This window comes from Staurois parvus, unplaced genomic scaffold (genome assembly GCF_062004578.1).
Source record: "Staurois parvus isolate SC_StPar_1 unplaced genomic scaffold, SC_StPar_1.0 ptg000198l, whole genome shotgun sequence".
NCBI classification, from domain to species: domain Eukaryota; kingdom Metazoa; phylum Chordata; class Amphibia; order Anura; family Ranidae; genus Staurois; species Staurois parvus.
Genome location: NW_028317994.1, coordinates 8,951,885 through 8,975,907, shown reverse-complemented (window position 1 = coordinate 8,975,907; position 24,023 = coordinate 8,951,885). Strand labels below are relative to the sequence as shown.

The 24,023-nt window shown below is 40.3% G+C and overlaps 1 protein-coding gene across 3 annotated transcripts in view; it reads right to left on the bottom strand.

Moving 5' to 3' along the window:
• The window catches only part of MPDZ (multiple PDZ domain crumbs cell polarity complex component), a 248,930-nt gene that overhangs the window by 19,341 nt on the left and 205,566 nt on the right, over positions 1 to 24,023 (bottom strand). For all 3 annotated transcript variants that reach the window (XM_089678090.1, XM_089678091.1, XM_089678092.1), the window contains 4 exons: positions 15,200 to 15,286; positions 11,953 to 12,049; positions 7,583 to 7,623; positions 6,937 to 7,059 (listed from right to left, as the gene is read on the bottom strand). In XM_089678090.1, the coding sequence (XP_089534216.1) occupies positions 6,937 to 7,059; positions 7,583 to 7,623; positions 11,953 to 12,049; positions 15,200 to 15,286 (348 nt within the window). The remainder of the gene's footprint in view (positions 1 to 6,936; positions 7,060 to 7,582; positions 7,624 to 11,952; positions 12,050 to 15,199; positions 15,287 to 24,023) is intronic.

The window sequence follows — 24,023 nt, the reverse complement described above, 5'->3', positions numbered from 1 at the left end:
AAGAAAACAACCTTCACAACAGTTGGCCAGATCAAGAACACTCTCCAGGAGGTAGGTGTATGTATGTCAAAGTCAACAATCAAGAGAAGACTTCACCAGAGTGAATACAGAGGGTTCACCACAAGATGTAAACCATTGGTGAGCCTCAAAAACAGGAAGGCCAGACTAGAGTTTGCCAAACGACATCTAAAAAAGCCTTCACAGTTCTGGAACAACATCCTATGGACAGATGAGACCAAGATCAACTTGTACCAGAGTGATGGGAAGAGAAGAGTATGGAGAAGGAAAGAAACTGCTCATGATCCTAAGCATACCACCTCATCAGTGAAGCATGGTGGTGGTAGTGTCATAGCGTGGGCATGTATGGCTGCCAATGGAACTGGTTCTCTTGTATTTATTGATGATGTGACTGCTGTCAAAAGCAGCAGGATGAATTCTGAAGTGTTTCGGGCAATATTATCTGCTCATATTCAGCCAAATGCTTCAGAACTCATTGGACGCCGCTTCACAGTGCAGATGGACAATGATCCAAAGCATACTGCAAAAGCAACCAAAGAGTTTTTTAAGGGAAAGAAGTGGAATGTTATGCAATGGCCAAGTCAATCACCTGACCTGAATCCGATTGAGCATGCATTTCACTTGCTGAAGACAAAACTGAAGGGAAAATGCCCCAAGAACAAGCAGGAACTAAAGACAGCTGCAGTAGAGGCCTGGCAGAGCATCACCAGGGATGAAACCCAGCGTCTGGTGATGTCTATGCATTCCAGATTTCAGTCTGTGATTGACTGCAAAGGATTTGCAACCAAGTATTAAAAAGTGAAAGTTTGATTTATGATTATTATTCTGTCCCATTACTTTTGGTCCCTTAACAAGTGGGAGGCACATATGCAAACTGTTGTAATTCCTACACCGTTCACCTGATTTGGATGTAAATACCCTCAAATTAAAGCTGACAGTCTGCAGTTAAAGCACATCTTGTTCATTTCATTTCAAATCCATTGTGGTGGTGTATAGAGCCAAAAATGTTAGAATTGTGTTGATGTCCCAATATTTATGGACCTGACTGTATATCCCCATTAGATGCTATCTCCTTTCTATACTCCAGAGTAATAAACTCATTATCTATAATATGTATCTTTAAATCTAGAAAGAATACTGCCACACCTTCAAAATCCAGGGTAAATTCAGTACTAACTTTATTAGCATCAAGGTATCACAAAAATTCCATAAACTGAATCTTAATTATCTCCCCAAACATTAAGGGAATTGTCAATGTAACGTACCTACAATCTAATAGGTTGTACATACAGACCTTGTGCATTCAGTACCCGTTCCTGCTCCCAGAGATCAAGGGAAGTTTGGCGTACCCTGGAACCACAGACGTGCCCATTGCTGTACCATTAACCTTATGGAACAATTTACCAGCAAACAGGAAGGAATTATTTTCTAATGCAAATCTCAGACAATGAGCAATAAATATAACATATTTTGTTGCTTTCCCATTGCATAGTTTGAATGCGACTATAAAAGTTAACATGTCCATTATTACCAGCATGTCTTCTTCCAATAATAACCTTTGGAGTTCAAGGAAATGCAACACATTCAATTTAAGTTAAAAAAAATCCAAGAATACAAAACTGCTCTAAGTTTAGACAGAGTCTGTCTATAAATTATATCAAGTAGTGAGCCTACAGGCAAAAGAGGTAAAAGTAAAACTACCCAATCAAAATTCACATTATCTTTACAATGGAGTTTCCCAAGATCATTTTTTTTCTCCCTGTAGCAAATCAGCTGGATCTAATAAAATGGGAATATGTTCATTAGTGAACATCTTAGGTACCATAAATTCAAGCAGGCCTATAAATTCTTGTTTCTGACCAATATTACTGAGTGTGGGGAAATCTGCCCCCCAATTGCCTATGCCTGGAAAGTACACAGTGGAAAAGGCTGGAGTTCTGCTCAGAACAGGATCTGATATACCTCTCCTATCACAGTGAGGCTTCTGGACCCTCCATGATAATTGACGTACGCCACTGCCATAGTGTTGTCTACTTGAATCCAGATCAGATGACCATTGCAGTAGGAAATTCAATCCTGCAGAGACAGCCAAATCACCCAAAGTTCCAGGATGTTGACTGGGAGATGAGACTCCTCTGAAAACTGAGGTCCCTGCATGGAAAACATGCCCAGGATCAATGCTCAACTTGACAGACTTGCATTTGTCAAAAGTGTCAAAATTAGTAAGGAAGGACTTTCCCAACTGCAAAGTTGGATTCCTGAACCACCAAGCCAGGGATCCTCTTTAAAAAGGGATTTAGTCTGTTCAGGTAACCGATTTACTTGTCCCAGGATAACAGTATGTTGGAGAAACTGGGTAAATGGAGCTACCATCAGGTCTAGTACTCTCATGAAAAACTAGAGAGTCAGTCAACTCCTGAAATGGAGAGTTTGAATCTGAGACTGGAAAGTCTGAAATTTCTCCTGTGAAAGGAACACTCTGAACTGTGTCCAGGACTAGTTTCAGATACTACAAATGACAAATGAGTTACAGCGCTGATTTCTAAAGGTTCAAGAACCATGTAAACAGTTGTTACGTCTGGAAGGTTTATCCTACAGAGCCTGTGCCTACTGATCCCTCAACAGGAGGTCATCTAAGTATTCCACATGGGGATGCCATGAGAAAGCAGCAGGGCTAATACTGGAGTCACTCTGGTGAACACCAGTAGGAAGGAACATAAATTAGTATAATAGGAGCCCCGCAGCAAAGCATGGGATTCGCTGATGTACTGGAAAGATGATGTCCACAGAAGCCAGAAATTCTACTTGGTAAAGGGAGGCAATAACAAATGTTTTCTCTCAAAGGCAATGTAGATAAACCACTATAGGTTCCGCTGTCCAGCACTTTAACTAAAGTGCCCTATGCTGACTGACATGAGACACATGCGGGAAACAATAGGAGAGGCTTCCAGGATGCTATCGCAATCAAGATTTATTGCTCCAGGGATTATCCACAGCAGTGTTTAGATAACATTTAAGGGATTTTGAGCAATCAGACATGCTTTCACAAAGTAAAGTCACAGCCAGGATTGGGTAAAGGGCAGGACCTACCAGTGAGAAGAAAACGCTACAAAGGGCTTTCAACTGCTTATTGGTTGGGTCCTTGAAGACCAATCTCCATCAAGACATGTTCACATGCCTGCAGGCACAATACAGTGGGGGAAATAATTATTTGATTCCCTGCAGACTTTGTATGTTTGCCCACTTACAAAGAAATGAAGGGTCTATAATTTTTATCATAGGTGTATTTTAAATGATAGAGACAGAATATCAAGCAAAAATACAGAAAAAACACATGATACAAAATATCAAGCAAAAGTCCAGAAAACAAAACACGATACAAATGTTATAAGTTGAGTTGCAGTTCAGTGAGTACAATAAGTATTTTATACCCAAGCAAAACATGACTTAGTGCATGGTGGAGAAACCTTTGTTGGCAAGCATAGCGGTAAGACCTTTCTTGTAGTTGGTTACCAGGTTTGCATACATCTCAGGAGGGATTTTGGTCCACTCTTCTTTACAGATTTTCTCTAAATCCTTAAGGTTTTGTGGCTGTCACTTAGTAACTTGAAGGTTCAGCTCCCTCCATAAATTTTCTATAGGAGTAAGTTCTGGAGACTGGCTAGACCACTCCATGACCTTAATGAGCTTTTTCTTGAACCACTGCTTTGTTGCCTTGGCGGTATGTTTTGGGTCATGTCATGCTGGAAGACCCATCCATGACCCATCTTCAGTGTTCTGGCTGAGGGAAGAAGGTTGTCCTCCAAGATTTTATAATACATGGCCCCATCCATTGGCCACTCAATGCGGCAAAGCCAGCATGTACCTTTAGCAGAGAAACAGCCCCAAAGCATGTTTCCGTGCTTGACTGTAGGGATGGTGTTCTTAGGGTCATAGTCAGCATTTTTCTTCCTCCAAACACAGAGAGTCGACTTAATGCCAAAGAGCTCAATTTGGTGTCATCTGAGCACAGCACTTTCTCCCAATCCTTCTATGAATCATTTAGATGTTCATTGGCAAACTTCAGATGGGCCTGTTCATGTGCCTTCTTGAGGAGGGGCAGCTTGCAGGCACTGCAGTTTTTTAATCCATGGCGGAGTATTGTGCTACCACTGGTTTGTTTGGTGATTGTGGTCCCAACTGCCTTGAGATCATTCACAAGCTCCTCCTGTGTACTTCTGGGCTGATCCCTCACTTTTCTCATGAGGCTAAATCTTGCCTGGAGCTCCAGACTGAGGGCGATTCATGGTTATTTTGTTGTTTCCTTCTCACCAAGCTTCTTGCCAATGGTCTTGAAGCCTATTCCTGACTTGTGCAGATCGCAATCTTGTCTGCCTGGTGCCCTTTGACAGCTCTTTGGTCTTGCCCATGGTGGTGCCCAAGAAAGAGATTCTGTGGACAGGTGTCTTTAAAACACATAACGAGATATTGTTAGGAGCACCTTCTTAAATTGACAGGATTAATCTGTGTGCCACATGAGCACATAGCCAGTCTGTGGGAGCCAGAATTATTGTTGGTTGGTAAGGGAAAATATACTTATTTTATAAACTGCCACTCAGCTTATAACATTTGCATCGTGTTTTTTTCTGGCATTTTGGTTGATATTCTGTCTCTATCATTTAAAATACATCTATGATAAAAAATATAGTGGACAGACTTAAAAAATCTGCAGGGGATCAAATTATTATTTTCCCCACTGTATCTGCAGACTATCTTGTTTCCCTGCTGCCCTGGGCACTCTATGTAAAGGAACCTGTCAAGACAGGAATATGGAAGCTTGCTTTACTGACATGTATTTAACCACTTGCCCTCTGGAAGGTATTACCCCCATCATGACTAGGCAATTTGTTTGCTATTCAGCATTGTGCCACTTTAACTGGCAATTGCTGGACATGCAAAAATGTATGCAAATGAAATTTATATAATTTTTTTCACACAAATACAGCTTTCTTTCGGTGGTATTTGGTCACCACTGTGTTTTTTTTATTATATAAACCGAAACAGGCCAACATTTTTTTTTAAAAAAAACAATATTTTCTACTTCTGTTATAAAACATACCCAATACAAAAATCTATTTTTTTCATAAATATAGGCCAAAAAGTATTCTGCTACATGTCTTTAATAAAAAAATAAAAATCCAAATAAGTGTATATTAATACTGATTTGTGCAAAAGTTATGGCATCTTCCATCTATGGTATATATATATTTGAAAATTGATCAGCCCTGATGTACCGAAAGCATATATCATGTCTCAAGGCCCCAAAATGTCAGGAAAGTACAAATATCCCCCAAATGACCCCTTTTTAGAAAGTAGACAGTGTACAGTATTTAGTAAAAGGCATGGTGAGTTTTTTGAAGCTGTAATTTTTCATAATTGTTTAGAAAATGAAGAAATTATAATTTTTTTTTCACAATATTTTTCTGTTTTACATAGTGTCACCAGTGCAGTACAGCATCATCATATGACTAGTGCGGCAGTGATCAGGGATACTAACTGGTGACACTATGTTAAAGAAAAATTTTTTTTAAATAATTTGTTATTCAATTGTTTGACATTTTTGCATCCTGTCATCAGAGTAGCTCTGTGTCACCATAGTGACAATGTACTACTTCGGGGAGCACTTGGGGTGATCAGGGATTTTTTTTTACACTGTTACTGCTTATGCAGTGATAATCACTGCATAAGTAATAGTTTTAGCTGTCATGAATGGGCTTCCTATTCATAAACAGCTTGCTTATGGTTGTGATCTGTGATTGACTACAGCTAATCCCATGGTACATGTAGCCAGGCACCATGTGATTGCTGTGGGCCAATCACAGATCACAAGGGTAAGCAAGCTGTTCATGACTGGGTGTTTACATTGTTATCAAGTGATTGCTATGACCAATTACAGCGATCACGTGATATCCGGTTACTGATTACCAGTAACAGTAATCCACTATGTCCAGGGAACACAGCGGTCACAGGAGGGGTACCGTGTGCTTCTGACCCAGAAGAGGCAGAAGTACCGTGTATATACATATATACTTCCGGTTATTGTGCAATGTCCAACGTCACGTCCTTGATGCGTTTTGTCACTTCCTGACTTCCTCATAAGGAACAAACCGCATCAGGGGACGTGACGTTGCACGATAACCGGAAGTAGCCATCTTAAGTGATGGTGTATTGCTATTTGGCCTTCCAGGAAGCTGCTTGTGGATGGGAATTGGGAATACATGCAATTTTATGAATGTAAACATATAAAATAAAGCCTGGATCTTGCTTTAACTGGATATATTACACTATATGGCTATTTTCTCTTCTATGATGGAATATCTATGGATGGCATTTGAGATAAACTAAGGCATGAGTGGAAGGAAGGGATAACTTGGGATCTGAAGTAAATCCTGTGGGATAGTTTCGGATGAGTGTGGACCCACTGTAATATTTTCTCTGGAGGCTCTTATATAACTTATTTAGGGTAAGGGTATGTAATTCAGCCACATAAAAAGTGTTCACGCAGTGTTCACAGAGAAGTGTGTATATAGAAGTGTACACAGAGTGTTTCACTATTTGACGTGTTTTTTCATGTTTTTTTGTGTGGTTTTGTGTTAGCACATAAAAAGTTTTTTTTATATTTATATATATGATTTAATCACTGTTATACTGAGGATAATACACTATCCAGTTTTATTTTTTGGAGGTATACTGCATTTTTGGAGGCACACAGAGATTATGGATCAGAATTTGGAAGAATAGTTTTTGGGAGTTTTTGAAATAATTTTACTGACACTAAAGGTTTATGATTTACTTATAATGGTGTATGCATCAGGTCTGGTTTCCTTATTCCACCTTCATTGGCTTAAGACAAGTGTGTGTCTATAAAGGTAAACTTACTCTCAGCTTCCCTGTCTGGGCCACAAGTCCATTTGCATGCATCATGGCAATAAAAATGGGCACATCTCCCAGAGGACTTCCAACTCCACCTGCAATGCTGACTCCCAGGGAATCTGAGGGGCCCTGTGGATAAAACAGTTTGGATAGAGTTAACGCCTTAAGCTTCCATTGTGTGTCACAGCTTATTATGCAACCAATTTCAGTGCTTTGTACACTTTGCCTTTTTTTATTTCACAGGTTATACTTATGAATAAGGCTGAAATCTTTCCTCTGTGTAGTCCAAACCTCATCCTGACAGAAGCCTGACAACAGCCATATGCCATACCTAAACCAAACGCTACAATTATCCTCAGCCTATAGCCTTACTTACACCTAGGCTGACCCAGTGCACCAGCTATGCCTTTGACAGCTTGCACGGACAGATGATTGGCTCCCTCCCAATCAGATGTAATCAGGGCTGTCACCAGGAAAAATGGGAAAGTCAAAATGAATACCCAACCTATACTGTTCAGTGATAATTCCAAATGCTAAATGTCTCATGTTCATCCCATTTTTTATTAAAAAGTACAGGTTTAACTTTGAAAGCTTATTTTCAATGCCTTGCTGGGTAATATTTTCCCACACTGCACACATAACTCATGCTTACCTTCTTGATTTCCACTGTCCTTAAACCTTGAATTTCTGAAGCTGTGCAAAGAAAAAAAAAAAAAGAAAAAAGTTCAGGCTCACTGAACAGTGAATCATTGCCTAATGGAGCAAAGCCAGCCTATTTGCCAAAAAGTTGGTAAGACAAGGTGACCTCTACGCATATACGGCTATAAACAAGAAAGACACAAAGCAAGCAAACCCCCAGCACTTATTACACAGAACAAACAGTCAGATAATTTGTCAGTGTTTCTATTTTCAAGCAATTTGCAGGAGAATATATTATTTCTTGTGACAGGCTTACAGCCTTGTATTAGAGTCAGCTTAACCTTACATGTTTCTCCTTGCTTTAAGGACTCCTACACTCTTTTATAAAAAAAAAATTGGAAAAAAACATAAGACATTAGAAAAATATATACAGCATATAGTTGTAGTGTTTTATGTTTAACCACAGATTGGCTACCAAAAAATTGTAACTTTAGAATTTGAAGAATACTCATCTGGCATGGTAAGACTCCATGTTTTTTAAGCTCACAAAATACTGGAAAAAATGGTGGATAAAAAAATGCTGGTAATAGCGGTTTTTAATAGCATTTTAGTAGCGTTTAGGAGCGTTAGCATTTTATTTCATTTTTACAGTACATGTTGAGGAAAAAAGCTAGAAAAAAGCTGTTACTAGCGCTTAGCATTTTTTATGCTGGGAAAATGCTCAATAAAACTATACAAAAACAATTTTTTTTTCTGCTCCTAATAGCCAATAGCCTAAAGTAGTGTGCATGGACACATATGATAACACTATTTAGCTTCTAGGAGCAGAAAGAAAAATGCAAGTAACAGCTTCTAGGAGCTTAAAAAACACTAGTGTGCATGGAGCCTTAAAATAAAGCAACATGTGTGAATGCTGCAGTGGGAAAAAACTCACCTCCATCTTCCAGCGATGTGATATTTACATCCCTCGTCGACTGCTATCATCTTCTCCCTGGGCTACTGCCGGGTTTATCTCAAGCAATTGTGATTCATGAATTGTATGATTCTCTGGGCACATCTTGATTTTTTTCAGGCAAATAAAAAAATAACCACAATTTTAACTAATTGGCAAGTGTCATAAAAATATATTCAGCTAGCCAATAAAAAGGCAGCAAACAAATTAGCCATAAAAGTTACCCTGTCAAATTAATGAAAAATGCATAAACAGGGGTTACCTTAAGCACCTTCCGTCCGGCCGTTGTATATAAACGGCTGGACGGTGGCAGTGCAGGGTTGGGTGGCCGTTTATAAACAGCCTCCCTGTCCCCTGCTTGTGCGAGCTGCCTGGGAGCGCACAGCACCGCGATCCGGTGCCTGCTGTGTCCTCCGGACACAGTGGAACACCGGTCGTCGGACGGGACCTCTGTGTGAGGTCCCGATAATTTGATCACTGATTGGTCAATCAGTGTTCACATGCAGAATAGTAAGCAAGATGTCACTTCTGACTTCATTGCTTACTACGTGTGAAATCTGTGAATGATCACAGAGGTCACATGGTACAAGGCTATTCACAACAGCCTTGTACCATGTAACAAGCTGTGACCAATCACAGCTCACACAGTAGTTCTCAATGGCTGCAAGATTGCAGCCAGAGAGAAGGAGAAATGATTGCTTTTACAGCCTTTATGGGTGTAAAAGCAATCAGTGTAAAAAAAAAAAATCTTCATCACCCCCCACAAGTAGTACAGTGTCACCATGGTGACATTGTACTGCTAGGGTAACAGTATGTTAAAAATAAATAAATAATAATAATATAAAAAAATAAAATAAAAATGTAAAAAAAAATGTTTAAAAAGTATTATTTTTGGTTATAAACTAATTTGGGTTATTTTTTTACTAAAAAGATAACGGAATAAATTGTGGCCAATATTTATGATGAAATATTAATTGCAAAATGTTATAAGAAAAAAATAAAAAAATAAAAATCCCAGTGGTGAATAAATGCCACCAAAATAAAGCTTTATCGGTCAAAAAAAAAAGCTAAAAAATTCATATGGGTACAGTGTTGCATGACCGTGCAATTGTCATTCAAAGTGTGATAGCACTGAAAGCTGAAAATTGGCCTGGACAGGAAGGAGGTAAAAGTGTCCGGACTGGAAGTAGTTAAGTGAAAATGGCATTTAAAATTATGAATAGATCCAAAGATTTAGGGTGTCATTTACTAAAAGCTGCAGATTGCAAAGTTTGCATAGAAACCAATCAGCTTCCAGTTTTGTTTTGTCAAAGTTTAATTAAACAAGCTGAAGTTAGAAGTTGATTGGCTACCATGCACAGCTGCACCAGATTCTCAGTGCTCCAGTTTTCGTAAAGTGCTGAACGTTATCTCTGCCCTTTTGAGCCTACCTACAGTCAGGTCCATAAATATTGGGACATTGACACAATTCTAACATTTTTGGCCCTATACACCACCACAATGGATTTGAAATGAAACAAACAAGATGTGCTTTAACTGCAGACTGTCAGCTTTAATTTGAGGGTATGTCCCAATATTTATGGACCTGACTGTATTGACCAGTGAAGGGGTCTATAACATAAAAGGGCCAATAAGCAGGCTTGAGAGGCATGTGGAGATGATGTAAGGTTTTACGGCAAATTAAAACTTCTCATTTATCTTCTTCGGTATAGCTTTTTTACAGTCTACAGAACATTTGGCAAGCAGTTTTCTTTGAAAGCAACTTCAACCACTTAACTTAAACACAATTTGGTAAACTCTAATTCTTCCTCAATTAAACCTATGAATGTTAAAGTGATTATAAACCTCAGACATGGAATATAAACAAAGCATATCCCTCTACAGCAAAACCAGGGAGGGAACTCCAGCACACAGCCTGTGATTGACAGCCTCATCTCTGTTCCTGTGTGCCATGTGTAGGGAGTGTGTCCCTTGCTTCCAAGCAGCTCACAGAGCTCTTCTCACTGAGATCTGCAGAGTGTAACTTCAGCTCCCCACCCCCTGCTTTCTGAAAGCTCAAACAAGCTGTATGAATTCTACACTTTGAAGGGCTGTATAGAAGAAAGGGGTGCAGATAAGTGGGTACAACCTATGTAGAAGGATTTGTTTAATTTATTTGTATCGCTTGAGGCCAGTCGCTTCACTGGGTATATGTAGTGGTGTACAATCACTTTAAGACTTTTGTTATTTAGGTTTCAATAAAGAACCTAAAAGTTAACAATCAGATCTTAAAGTGGTTGTAAACCCTTACATATACCCAGTGAAATGACTTGCCTCATGTGATATACAAATTAAACAAATCGTCCTACTTAAGCTGCACCCATTTATTCGCAGCCCCCTCTGCAGCTGTTAAAAATACAGAATTTACATTGCAATTCTCAGCTCCAGAAGGCGAGAATCTGATGTCACACACTACACGGTGTAGAGCAGGGAGCTGAGTGTAATCTGTGACCTGAGTTGAGGGAATAGACACCCCCCCCCCCTACACAGACTCATAAGGAAATATGCACAGCTGAGTCTGTCAATCCCCTGCTGTGTTCTGGAGGGGGGAAACGGGGCAGTCTCTTGGAATTGCTTGGTGTCTGCATAGGGTGCTAGAAGTGAATCATACAGATAGAGTAATGCGAGAGAAGACAGAAGTCAAACTAGGTGTTTTGGGTTGAGGCAATTACACACTATAGAAAGAAATGCTTTGTACATTTTTTATTTCAGAGATTTACAACAACTTTAAAAGATGTAGGAGATCTGCACATGGGAAGATGAGAGGGTACTACCAATAGAATGAATTGCACGGCATGAAAAGAAAACTACTGTGTCCACAATTCCTATAGATGATCTGTTACAAAAAGCCATGTGGGCCAGTTAAAAGCTAAGAACTCAAATGGAAAAGGAGTATTATTGGCATATGAAGTACTCCAAAAAGAGTTTAGACTTGGGCACTAAAGTTGTTCTCATTTGAAAAATAAAAATAAAGGTAACCACAGTCACATGTTTGTACAGTATGCTTTGATGCATAAATATGTGCAAATGCATTCTGTATACTACTGGGTTTGTACTTGGGTTTTTTCAGTAGCCTGAAACTCCCAGTGTCGTGGCACAAGAAAAATAAACGAGAAACAAACTTCTAATGTGGGGTAAATGCATCTTGCCATAGACGCGCTATGTCCATGTATTGCATGTTGACCGACATCAAATGCACAAAAGAAAGCACACAGAAAACTGCAAAAACCTGATAGAATGTAACATAAATCAAGCATTTTACACAAGCAAGGTTTCATAAAAAATAGTTTTTTGGTTAAATGCATATTTACCCAACTGTCAAACTAATATTATTTGACATCTGGATTTGTAATGACCAATACAATGTCTATGAGAACATTTACACAACTTACATTCAGTCTTTTTAGAAATGCCCTCATGTTGTTCAGCTGTTGCAGATCCGGCCCCTGGAAAAGTGAACGATGTCAAGCTGTTGCTTCCATCACTTATCTACAAGAAGAAAAGTATGCCAGAATTAAAAAATTAAAATCTCCTGTGCAACCATTATCAACAACACAATCTGAAAAAAAAGAAAATATAAATATATAATAATAGAATAACAAAAAATGTGGTAAATCCAAAAAATCTTGCTTGTAATCCTATTATTATACACCACCGCTGCCGCTATAATCTCAATGTATTCCACACACTGCAAACAAAAAATTTAACCTCTTATGATACAGCACTGCAGTTATACACACATTTTTCAGACCATAAAGACAAACAAAAAATATTAATAAATCCCAAGTATTTAAAATTGTGACAGTCCCAAATTTTGTGTCTAGATCAATCGTTTTGCTTCAAATCAATCTTCTACGATAAAATCATGTGTTGCACACTCCTCCACCACAAACTGATCACCTGATAGTCAGACCTATAAAAACTAGGATGCGCCTTTGCCTTTGAGGAGATAACATAGCCTGGATAGCTGCTGCAAAACCAGATGGATCTTCCAATATCTCATACACCTCCTCTGTTCCTTAAAGTGGTTCTAAAGGCTTTAGGTATTTTACCTTCATGTATTCTATAAAAAAATCTTCTGTGCGCAGTTTCCCCCGCAGCCCCCCCAATACTTACCTGAGCCCAATCTTGATCGAGAGCTGTGCACAAGAGAAGTGGCTCTCACAGGTCTCTCCCTCCTCACTGGCTGAGACATAGCAGTGGGAGCCACCAGCAGGGGACCAGAGAAAAGGAGGATTGGAGCTGCTCTGTGCAAAACCATTACACAGAGCAGGTAAGTATAACATGTTTGTTAATAAAAAGATGTCACTTATCACATTTACATTGGCTGGTCCTCTCCATTCTGTAGATATCTTGCTCATCAAAGGCACTTTTTAGAAATAATGGTCCATCTGATTTTGCAGTAGCTATCCAGGCTATGTTATCCCCTTAAAGGGGAAGGTGCTGTGCTGTGGCCTCTTACTCCTGTCATAACAGCACTCCTCCATGCAGCAGGTGACACATGATCTATCTTACAGGCTGTACACACAGGTTTGATTACCCGCCCCCATGTCCTCCAATGGCTGACCATCTCCTAGCAGCTGGAAATATGAATAGAGGGTAGGAATCCAACCATGCACAGACTTAACTGGGGGTCCTGTGTCATCTGCTACATGTAAAAGCGCTGTCCTCCCTGCACTCTCCTTTCTGCTGTGACTTCTCTTTGGTCTTTTTCACTTTAGTTCCCTGCACCAGGTTGCCTTCCCCTTCCCCTGGCCTTGAGCGCAGGGATGGGAGAGAAAGAGATGGCTGAATGTACAATTGCCAGCCAGCCAGGGGAGGGGGGGCACAACATAAATATGGGGGGGGGGGGGGGAGGCAGCTCTCCCCAGCACCCTCCTAGATCCGGTCATGACCACATCTCAAAAAAGTTGGGACAAGGCCATGTTTTCCATGGTGTAACAGATGTGCCACGGATTTTCAGTTGGTGAAAGGTCTGGACTACAGGCAGGCCAGTTAAGCAACCGCACTCTTCTACTACGAAGCCATGCTGTTTTCATAGATGCAGTATGCACTTTAGCATTGTCCTGCTAGAATATGCAATGCCTTCCCTGAAAGAAAGGTCATCTGGATGGGAGCATTTCTGCTCTAAAACCTGGATACAGTTTTCAGCACTGATGGTGCCTTTCCATTCCGTACACACTAAGGTACTGCCATACCATTAGAGATGCAGGCTTTTGGACTAAGCACTGATAACAAGCCGAAACATCTCTGTCCTCTTTAGTCCAGAGGATGAGTCAGCCATGGTTGCCAAATAGAATTTAAAAAAAATACAAAAGGATGCAAACCTTTTCTGTTTTTTTTTTTGGACCTAGGCAGACTTAGAGGTAAGTGGATGTAAGTGGATTTTACATACATAGTTAGTCAAGCTGAAACAAGACAAAAGTCCATCCAGTTCAACCATTAAAAAAAAAAAAAAAATAGTGGATGCACAACTGTTTATATCAGTCTGTCCATAGACTATCATTGTGCTTTTGTGCAGACTCACCTGAAACAAACAGATGGATCTGATCAGTATGTTCATCTGAATGGACCCTTCGTCCTCATGCACACTGGAAGTTTTTACAGCGGCTGTTTTTGACTTTTGATGGTTTTTTCTACAGCCAGTAAACTCCCCAGCATGTTATCCTATGTGTTCATGCACACATAGACTGTTATCAGCATTTTTCGGCATTGGCATTTTTTGGCTGGAAAAAACCCAGGACTAGTGGGTTTCCAGAGGAGTTTTTTAGCTGTAAAAACGCTCTAACGTTGAAAAACACAGCAAAACGCAGTAAATTGCTGCAAACCAGCATTTTTGGGGCAAAAAAAAAATTGGGGGGATAAAACCGCAAACACGAAAAAACGCGGCAAAACGCTAATGCAAAAAAGCTGAAAAACACACGTTTTTAATGTGACTTTACACAGCTAACATTACCAGCGTTATTAAAATGCCCCGTGTGCATGGAGCCTAATACAGACTGCAAGCATATGTAACCACAGTTTGGTTTTTCTGGTCAGAAAGGGTTATTTGCAGAGAGCCCACCTCCTGTTTTTTCAGTTAAGATATGCTTTGTTCTTTTCTGTATTACGAGATAATGCATGCTGTATTATCCAATTTCATAAGAAAAGTAAGAAGAATGGAAAACTAGATCAGATAACAGTCTTATGTTCTGCAGTGTGGTTGGGACTGTATACACATACAATACACAGCATCCGATTTAGTGCCTTGTACTGTTCACATAGACAAACCAGTGTGTATGAGCAGGCAATGTGTATGAGATTGACATTTTACAGTCATTATAGCTATCAATGCTGAAGTGGACGTTACCGCAATGATGTACTGGCCCCAACTGGCTCCTCCCACCAGCAAGTGCAGAGCAGGATAAAAAAAGGAGCCAGAATGGTCAATGTGACTGCTTTTTCAGGTTTAGGTAGAAATCTCAGGATAAATGATGCAGAGCAGAAAGCTGCATACTAGAGTTTTGCTTCAATAAATGTACAATAAAAAATACTGATTTTTTTTCTTTTCTGGGAAAAAGCTGTTACAGTAGTAGTACTGCAATGCCTGTCACCTGCAATACTATGAAGCAATGGAACAGTGATCTGTTTGGTACTCACATGGCTGCCTTGTGACGTCCTTCGTTCTGAGTGGAAAGGTCCAGCTTTTATTCTTCCAACTTCAAGTTTTACTGTACCTAAAGAACACTGAAAGAAACAGACATCATAAAGCGGGCGATTCCCCCCTTCCCCCTGCCGAGAAGGATGAAAACTGAAAACATTTCTGACCCTCCCTTACTCTACTAAAATTTTTTGTTGTTGTCACCTTACAAAGATTACTTTTTATATAATAAGCTGTCTAACAATGGTGACCAAAATAGGAAGTGAGGAAAATCTCTGCAACAGGGACAAAGCCAGGTTAAAAAATATGGCAGGGGTTCTATTCCATCCCTGATCAATCTAATATTGTAAAAAAAATTTTGGCCTCTGCTTTAAGCTATGTACATTTACATTTATTTGCTGCATTCAGTTAAAACAAAGTTATTTCTTAATATTTTATAGCACAAAACTTAGTGAGTCATTTACAAACTTCAACCAGTTTGATTATAAAAGATCATTTTTTATTTACAAAAACCCCAAAAAAACACACTTATTTTTTGATTATCTATTTGTGATTGTTGTTTGCAGTGATATATAGATGGGTGATGTGCATGTGCGGCTAAATCTCATGAGATTGCCAACTGGATCAGCACTATCCATACCACAATGCAGAACCCTGCTGTGCTGAAAGAAATGGCCAGACTAGAAGGTGACAAGCTTTCTGAGAAAACTGTAACATATCTGCGCTTCTGCTAATGCTACAAACTAGGAGTATTCCCTTTTATTTAATCAAAAGCCCAATTATTTAAAAAAAATCTTCCAAATGTGTGTTTTAACATATATTGTAAAGCGCTGAGCAAACTGTTGGCGCTATATAAATCCTGTATAATAATAATAATAATAATAACATATATTAAAATACAACAGCAAAGGAAGGTGTGCATGCTAGAACCATCCAGCTGCTCTTCCTGCTTTCGGTGGGGCCTTTCACGGTAGTGATGTCCACTTGAGGGCCTTAACATGAGCACAAGTATTTTTTACACAGATGACAGTTTGCCAATTTCAACACTCCAAGGATCATCTATGGTTCATCCAGCAGATATTTAAGTTTCAAATTGTACTGAAAGCTGATTTTATCTCAGTGGCCAGAGCTTGAACCAGATTTAGAATAATGTAAGTAACCACTTTACAACCACGCTACAGCCGAATGATGGCTACAGCACAGCTGTGCAGTTCTGGAAGGGCGTCATATGTCGTCCTCCCAGAATGCGCCCCAGCGGCACACATCCAGCGCTGTCTGTGATCTATGGACACAGCTGATCACATGACAAGGTAAAAGGCCAATCACAGCAGTCTTTTACCACGTGATCAGCTGTGTCCAATGATACAGCTGATCACAAAGTAAATACAGTTGCCGGTTATCGGCAGAACTTTCCTCACCCTGTCACAGCGTGAGGAAAGTACTGCCGATAACCGGCAAGTGTCACAGAGGACATCTGTACTGATAATCAGTGCTCAGATTATCAGTGTAGCTCCAAAAGTGCCCAGCTGTGGCACCCAGCAGTGCCACCCATCAGTGCCATCCATCAGTACCACCTGTCAGTGCCGCCCACCAGGGCTGCCAGTCAGTGCCCATGAGTGCGGCCTATCAGTGCCCAGCATTGCTGAATATCAGTGCCCATCAGTGCTGCTTACCAGTGCAGCATCATCAGTGCCTCCTCATCAATTCCCACTAGTGCTGCCTCATCAGTGCAGCCTATCAGTGCCCATCAGTGCTGCCTATCAGTGCAGCCTCATCAACGCACATTAGTGAAGGAGAAAATTTGCCTGTTTGCAAAATGTTATAATAGAGACAAAGAAAAACTTTTTTTTTCAAAATGTTTTGCTTTTTTTTCGTTTATAGTGCAAACCCCCCCCCCCCCCCCCCCAAGTGGCTAGTAAATACCGGCAAAAGAAAGCTCTATTTGTGTGAAAAAAATTCATAAAAATTACATATGGGTACAGTGTTGCATGACTGCACAATTGTCATTCAAAGTGCAACAGTGAGAAAGCTGAAAATTGGCCTGGCAGGAAGGGGGTAAAAGTGCCCAGTAGGCAAGTGGTTAAAATAATATTAAAGCTTAATTTGTTTAGCTATTTAAAATGCAGCTGAAATCAATTATCTAGTATACTGCTCTTTGATGTTGTTAAGTTTGTTTTTCTTTCAAAATCAGATGGCCGCAAAGTGCTGAACTTGACAGCTGTATTTAAGGTGGCTCCTTTCTCTTACAGAGTCTTTTGGAGGTAACCTTGCATTCACGTTCCCATCCAGAAGCTGTGTCCTACTACACTGTGTGTCCACCCAAAAATACACAGGTACAAAGCAATGGACGGCAAGCCACTCCCCTAACCTTGTCCTCTTCCTCCTGCAAGCAAGTACGTGGATAGCTGCTGGAGACTGCACTGTTCCTTCTGATCTTTGTATTCATTGGACACTACCTAAAAGACAGTTTGGGGAAGTGGAGCTGATAGAATGGGAGCTGATGGTTTGGAAACAAGATGATTGAAATCAATGGAAAGTTTATTACTATTTTAAAGTGGTTGCAAACCTCAGATATGAAATATGAACAAAGCATATCCTTCTATAGCGTGTACTTATTTCAGTTAAGAGCACTACGGCAGACCATAGACAGAGTGAATTTCTTTCCTGCAACCACACAGACAGTGTTGACAGGGGAATCCCTTCCATGGAGCCATTGTGTTCTCCCAGCAGGGAGAACACAGTGATTACTGCTAGTGGCTATATTAGCAGCTAGCAATAATCACATGTAAAATTTCGATGATCAACTTGGGTACATTCAGCCTGCCAATACATAGTTTGAATCTCGTCCGGTTCAGCAGGAACTGTCTATGGGCAGCTTAAGTGTCATTTCTGTCTGCTGCCTTGTTCATTACTGACAAGTTTTCCTGACACCTAGAGATAAAAAGGTGACAGGGGAGGGACCTCCAGCAGACAGCCTGTGTTTGACAGCCTCAGCTCTGTTCCTGTGTACTGTGTTAAGGTGGCGTGTCCCTTCCCTCCAATGAGTTCTCCTCACTGAGCTCTGCAGTGTGAAATTTCATTCCTGCACTCCCTGTTTTCTGAAAGCTCAGACTACAGATGTGGAAGAGATAAGACTGCAGATAAACTGAATTTATTTAGGAAGATTTTTTTCATCTCTGTGTATCACCTAAGGCCAGCATATGCAAGGGTTTACAACCGCCTATATACACTGTAAGCATGTGACGTTTCCAGACTCACTGTGGGGGCTGACATTAATGATATAGTTGCTTCCCAAGCTTTAACTTCTTGCCAACCGCAGATAGCCGAATGACGGCTACACTGCGGCCGGCTAATTCTGGGAAGGAGTCATATGACATCCTCCCAGAACGCACTCTCCTGTGCGCCCCCGGGGGGCGTGCACCCGGCGATCTCCGTGATCGCTGTGTCCTACAGACACAGCTGATCACGTGATGTGGTAAAAGGCCAATCACAGTGGCCTTTTACCACGTGATCAGCCATGTCCAATGACGCGCTGATCACCAGGAAATGCAATTTCCGGTTCTCGGCTGCACTTTCCGCACGCTGTCAGAGCGCGAGGAAAGTACTGCCGAGAACCGGCAGTTGTCAGAGCAGGGATCGGCACCGACCATCAGGGCACTGATCATCAGTGCCCTGATGATTGGTGCCCAGCAGTGCCACCCACCAGTTCTGCCCATCTGTGCCCAGCAGTGCCGCCCACCAGTACCCAGTGGTGCCACCCACCAGTGCCCAGCAGTGCACCCACCTGTGCCCAGCAGTGCTACCTACCTGTGCCAAGAAGTGCCACCTACCTGTGCCTAGCAGTGCCACCCACCTGTGCCCACCAGTGCCAGTCACCTGTGCCGCCCACCAGTGTCCATCAATGCAGTGCTGCCAGTCAGTGCCACCAGTCAGTGCCCAGCAGTTGCGCCAGTCAATGCCTAGCAGTGCCGCCAGTCAGTGCCCAGCAGTGATGCCAGTCAGTGCCACCTATCAGTGCTGTCTGTCAGTACCCATCATCAGTGCCGCCTATCAGTACCACCTATCAGTGCCGCCTATCCGTGACACTTCATTAGTGCTGCCTATCAGTGCCACCTATCCGTGCCACCTCATTAGTGCTGCCTATCAGTGCCGCCTATCAGTGCCCTTCAGTGCTGCCTATCAGTGCCCATCAGTGCCGCCTATCAGTGCCCATCAATGCTGCCTCATTAACGCACATCAGTGAAGGAGAAAAATTACCTGTTTGAAAAATTTTATAATAGAAACAAAGAAAAACATTTTTTTTTCAAATTTTTAGCAATTTTTTTGTTTATAGCGCAAAAAGTAAAGTAAATCTCAGCGGCGATTAAATACCACCAAATGAAAGCTCTATTTGTGAGAAAACAAATGATAAAAATTTCATATAGGTACAATCTTGCATGACCGCACAATTGTCAATCAAAGTGCGACAGCGCTGAAAGCTGAAAATTGGCCTGGCAAAGAAGGGGTTAAATACCTTAATGCACACATATAACAATACGACAGGATATGATTGTTCCATGAAATAAACTGCACTAAAAGTTATGTCTGTAACATTATAATTTTCATAGAAAAAAAAAACATTTTCTTACAACAATGAAACATTTTGAATGGGCTTGTCCAAGCCAGTGTTTTTGTTTGTAGTTTGTGTCCACAGATCAAATCTAAAATCAATAGTTTGTTATGTAAGCCTGATAATAGTACGCCATCACATAACACACAGAGATGAAAGAAAGCATCTGCACAAATTAGATTTAACAGTGTTCATCAGTAGCCTGGTCAACTTTATTTAACAAAACTTACAAGCCCTTCCTAAAAAACAAACCTAAAAAATATCACCCAAGCAATTTAAATGACATTTCCCCTACAGAGCAAGACAACATAAGCTTGATGTTCCTATTGTCATAGTCTCATCTGCAATCACTTGGTACATATGTTTGCAAACCGTTGTTTAGATTATGCCCTCTAGTGAGATATTCCCTTAGCCTATTCTCTGAAACAGTTATGCGCATGTAAAGAAATAAACAGTTTCAAAATAACAGCATAAATGCCCGTATTCTTGAATTTATGCAGCAGCCTCCAGCACTGAGCAAACAGGGGTCCATAATCCTTAACTTATATTGCCTGGATACCCAGACCAACTTTTGGTTCAGTGAGGGCTGCATTCTCCTAAAATAACCACATGGGGAATCAATAGGATTATTAAACAAGGCCTTTCGAGATTACAGTTATTGCTGCTCTTTATTTTATGTTCCGCCATCTGGAGTCATCAGATGTAACTTGCTATTATTATCCAGTTATGGATCTCCTGAGTCATTGAATATATGATTACAGCCATTCTATTGAAGCCATTTTTGTTTTAATAAGCCTCCTCCCTTAGTTTTCATGATTTAACAATAGGGTCTAATGGAGAGAAATTGCAGTTGATGGTGCACTTTTGGGGGTAAAGACAAAAGGTGCCAAAAGAATTAAGTGCAAACAGACCAGTAACTGATAGTCTGTGTTCATGTTGATTATTGTTTACAGGGATTAGAAACCTCCAAGCTCACATTAAACAAAAAGAAAATCTTCTATGTGCAGGTTACAAATAACATCCGATTTTACAAAAATATCCACCTACTGAAAAGGCGATTACTCCTGTGCTATTAGGATTTAAAGGAATGTGTTAGCAACCATGCTTCTGAACATGTTATACCTATATCTGCAATAAATTTTGATATAAAATATAATTCAACAGAACTTTTAGGAATCTAAGGTATATTGATCCCATTTCGTCATTTTATAATAAATCATAGAAAGTATTATTTTACCGAAAGGGTAGTGGATGCTTAGTATAGACTTCCAGCAGAGGTTGTAAATCAGTCAACAGTGAGTGGATTCAAATGTGCTTGCAACGAACATAGATTATATACTCAGACAAAATAGTTAACAATAAAAAAAAAACAAACAAAAAAAATACAGAAACGTATACATTTTTAAAAAATGGGGCAGACTCGATGGACCATTTGGTCTTTTTTTTTTTTCTGCTGTCATTTTTCTCTGTTTCTAAACAAATTTTGGTCTCAGGCTATATCATAAAACGGTACTTTCAGGTGCTAAAGGATAAAAAATACTGTTACGCCCTTTAAAAAATGATAGACTTGTACACACGATGAGAATATCAGACGAAAGATCATCCGTTGTTTTTTTGCATGCTAGTCTCATTCTGAAAATGAAGAGGTTACTAAAGTTACGAATATTCTTGTAAGAATACAACTTAGGAAGTGATCTAGTGTATTGTATTGTATTCTTTCGTTTTTGAGCCTGTGCAGTCTTGGACACTCGATATTTTTCTGATGAATTCTGTACTGATTAAACGAAAAACATTTGTTCTGGTATCGTACGAGAAAAATTTTTGTGCTTGTCTCTTCGGAGAATTTTGCATGAACTGTCAGGATTGGCTCTCGAAAGCTGTGTACTAACGATCAGATTATTGGATGATCGCTTCAAAAGAAGTATTTTTGTCCACATTTCTCATTATATGTACTAGGCTTAATACAAGTTATTCCTAACAACTCCTCTCTTTGTCTTTCTAGAGTATTTTTATCCCCTTCTACGCTATTTCAGGGCCACCTATTGCAGCAGCCAGCGGGGCCATGCAGTAATCAGTATGCACAACCTTTCCTCCACAGGCCTAAGCCTGGGTTCACACTGATGGTGTGAGGAATTCGCACCGGTTTCTGTGTGATTTCCGCACCGCATCATAATTGCACCCCGTTCATACAAACCACTGTGGGTGTGTATTTTAAGTTAACAACTCCCCGAAATTAGTTTGCAAACTGCGGTCCGATGTGCAGAATTGGATCGCATGAATGAGAACACCCATATGATCTAAAACTGGTGCGGACTAAAAAAGGGTCCTGCACTTTTTTGGTGCGGATGCGGTGCGATTTGAGCCATACAAATTAAACCGTACAGCAATAGCATTTGAATTGCACAGGAATGTGGTGCGGTTCCTGTGTGAAACACATGCAACGTGCCGCACCGCATTAGTGTGAACCAAGGCTGATACAATCTACTTGAAATCATCCATGGAAATGGCTTTTCCATTAGGGTATTTAAAAGGCTGTACTTCTGCAGTACTGTGCAGACTTGCCATGCTCCTGCGCTGGGTTACTCATTGATCTGAGAATTGTAAGGGTGTGTAAAAACCAGGAGGAGGGGCTTTTAAGATTTGTTTCAAAGTAAAGTTATCCTTTCAATATATTCAGGGAAGTTAGGCACATTTAAAAATATCGTATTTTACCATAGACGCACTTAAAAAAAAAGATGTTTTACGCCAAGGTTTATGCCAAAAAGTTCACTTTTCATAACATGTTATTTGTTACACCCATATTCATGGTGTAAAGTGTAGCCTTTAATGAAATGACCGGCTCCCATCCGCCCGGTTGCTTCACTCATTCACAGTGTTCTGTGAATGAAAAACTACGAGTCCCCACAGTCTTAGCAGCTGTCGGCTTGTAGTTCTCAAACTACCACGGCGCTGTGAGCGTGGTAGTTCACTGATTCTTCCTGTCAGTAAGTATCAGATTGCCCGTATGAGGTACGAGCAAGCAGGTACACTGACAGGTCTGCAGGAGACCTGCATGGCATCAGTGATCTTCTGATCGCTGGTGCAATGCTTTACAGACTCCTACAACAAAAAATAATAAATGCACATTTTTTTTTACTTTTAAGTCCCTCCCAATCATTACATTTAAAGTTTTAGGTAGATTTAAAGTGGTGCACAGATCAAAGAAAGAAAAGTATGCAGCTTTATTGGATATTGCTTACCTGTATCTCTTTTTTGTATAGCAAGTGCTTATCTAATAATTTATAATATCTTACAAGTAATAATAATACCTTATCCTGATGTCGATGAGTCATAGGAACTCACTTACCCACTTGACCTCTGGAAGGTTTTACCCCCTTCTTGACCAGGACATTTTTTGCTATTCAGCACTGTGCTACTTTAACTGGTAAAAGCGCGGTCATGCAACACTGTACCCAAACAAAATTTCAATCATTTTTTTCACACTAATAGAGCTTTCTTTTGGTGGTATTTGATAGCCACTGAGTTTTTAATATTTTATTATATAACCGAAAGAAGACTGAATATTTTGAAAAAAACAAACAAACAATATCTTCTATTTTCTACTTCTATAAAACATATCCAATAAAAAAATATAAAAAAAAAAAAAAAATCAAATTTCGGCATAAATTTAGGTCAAAATGTACGCTGCTATGACACTATACTGGTAATGGTGGTGATCTGAGACTTACAGTGGGACTGTGATAGTGTAGCGGCAATCTGGTGCAAACACTCACTGGCTATACACTAACTGACTGACATCAGTGTCTATGTGTGTTGATTGACAGTGACCAATTCTCAGGTGAAAGTCACATTCACTGCTTTAACAGATCCCATAGTGTCCGAGGCTGCCGTAATTTTATTAGGGTGTCTCAAGAGGCATAGGTCTATGCCAGGGGCGGACTGACCATTTGGAAACTTGGGCACTGCCCTAGGGCTCAGGGGGGCCCCATGAGATGCCCCTGGTACCTTTTTCATAGGCTTTTTTGAGTTTGGGCAAGGACACAGGGGCCCCATGATCCCCTATTGCCCGGGGGCCCCATGAGTTGTCAGCCTGCCTCTGGTCTATGCTGAACTTTAGTGTGCTGTATAAACACCTGTAAAACATTGCACCTACTTTACAGGATGCAATGCAAAAAAATTAATAAATGCATATTTTTTTTACTTGCAAAATGATG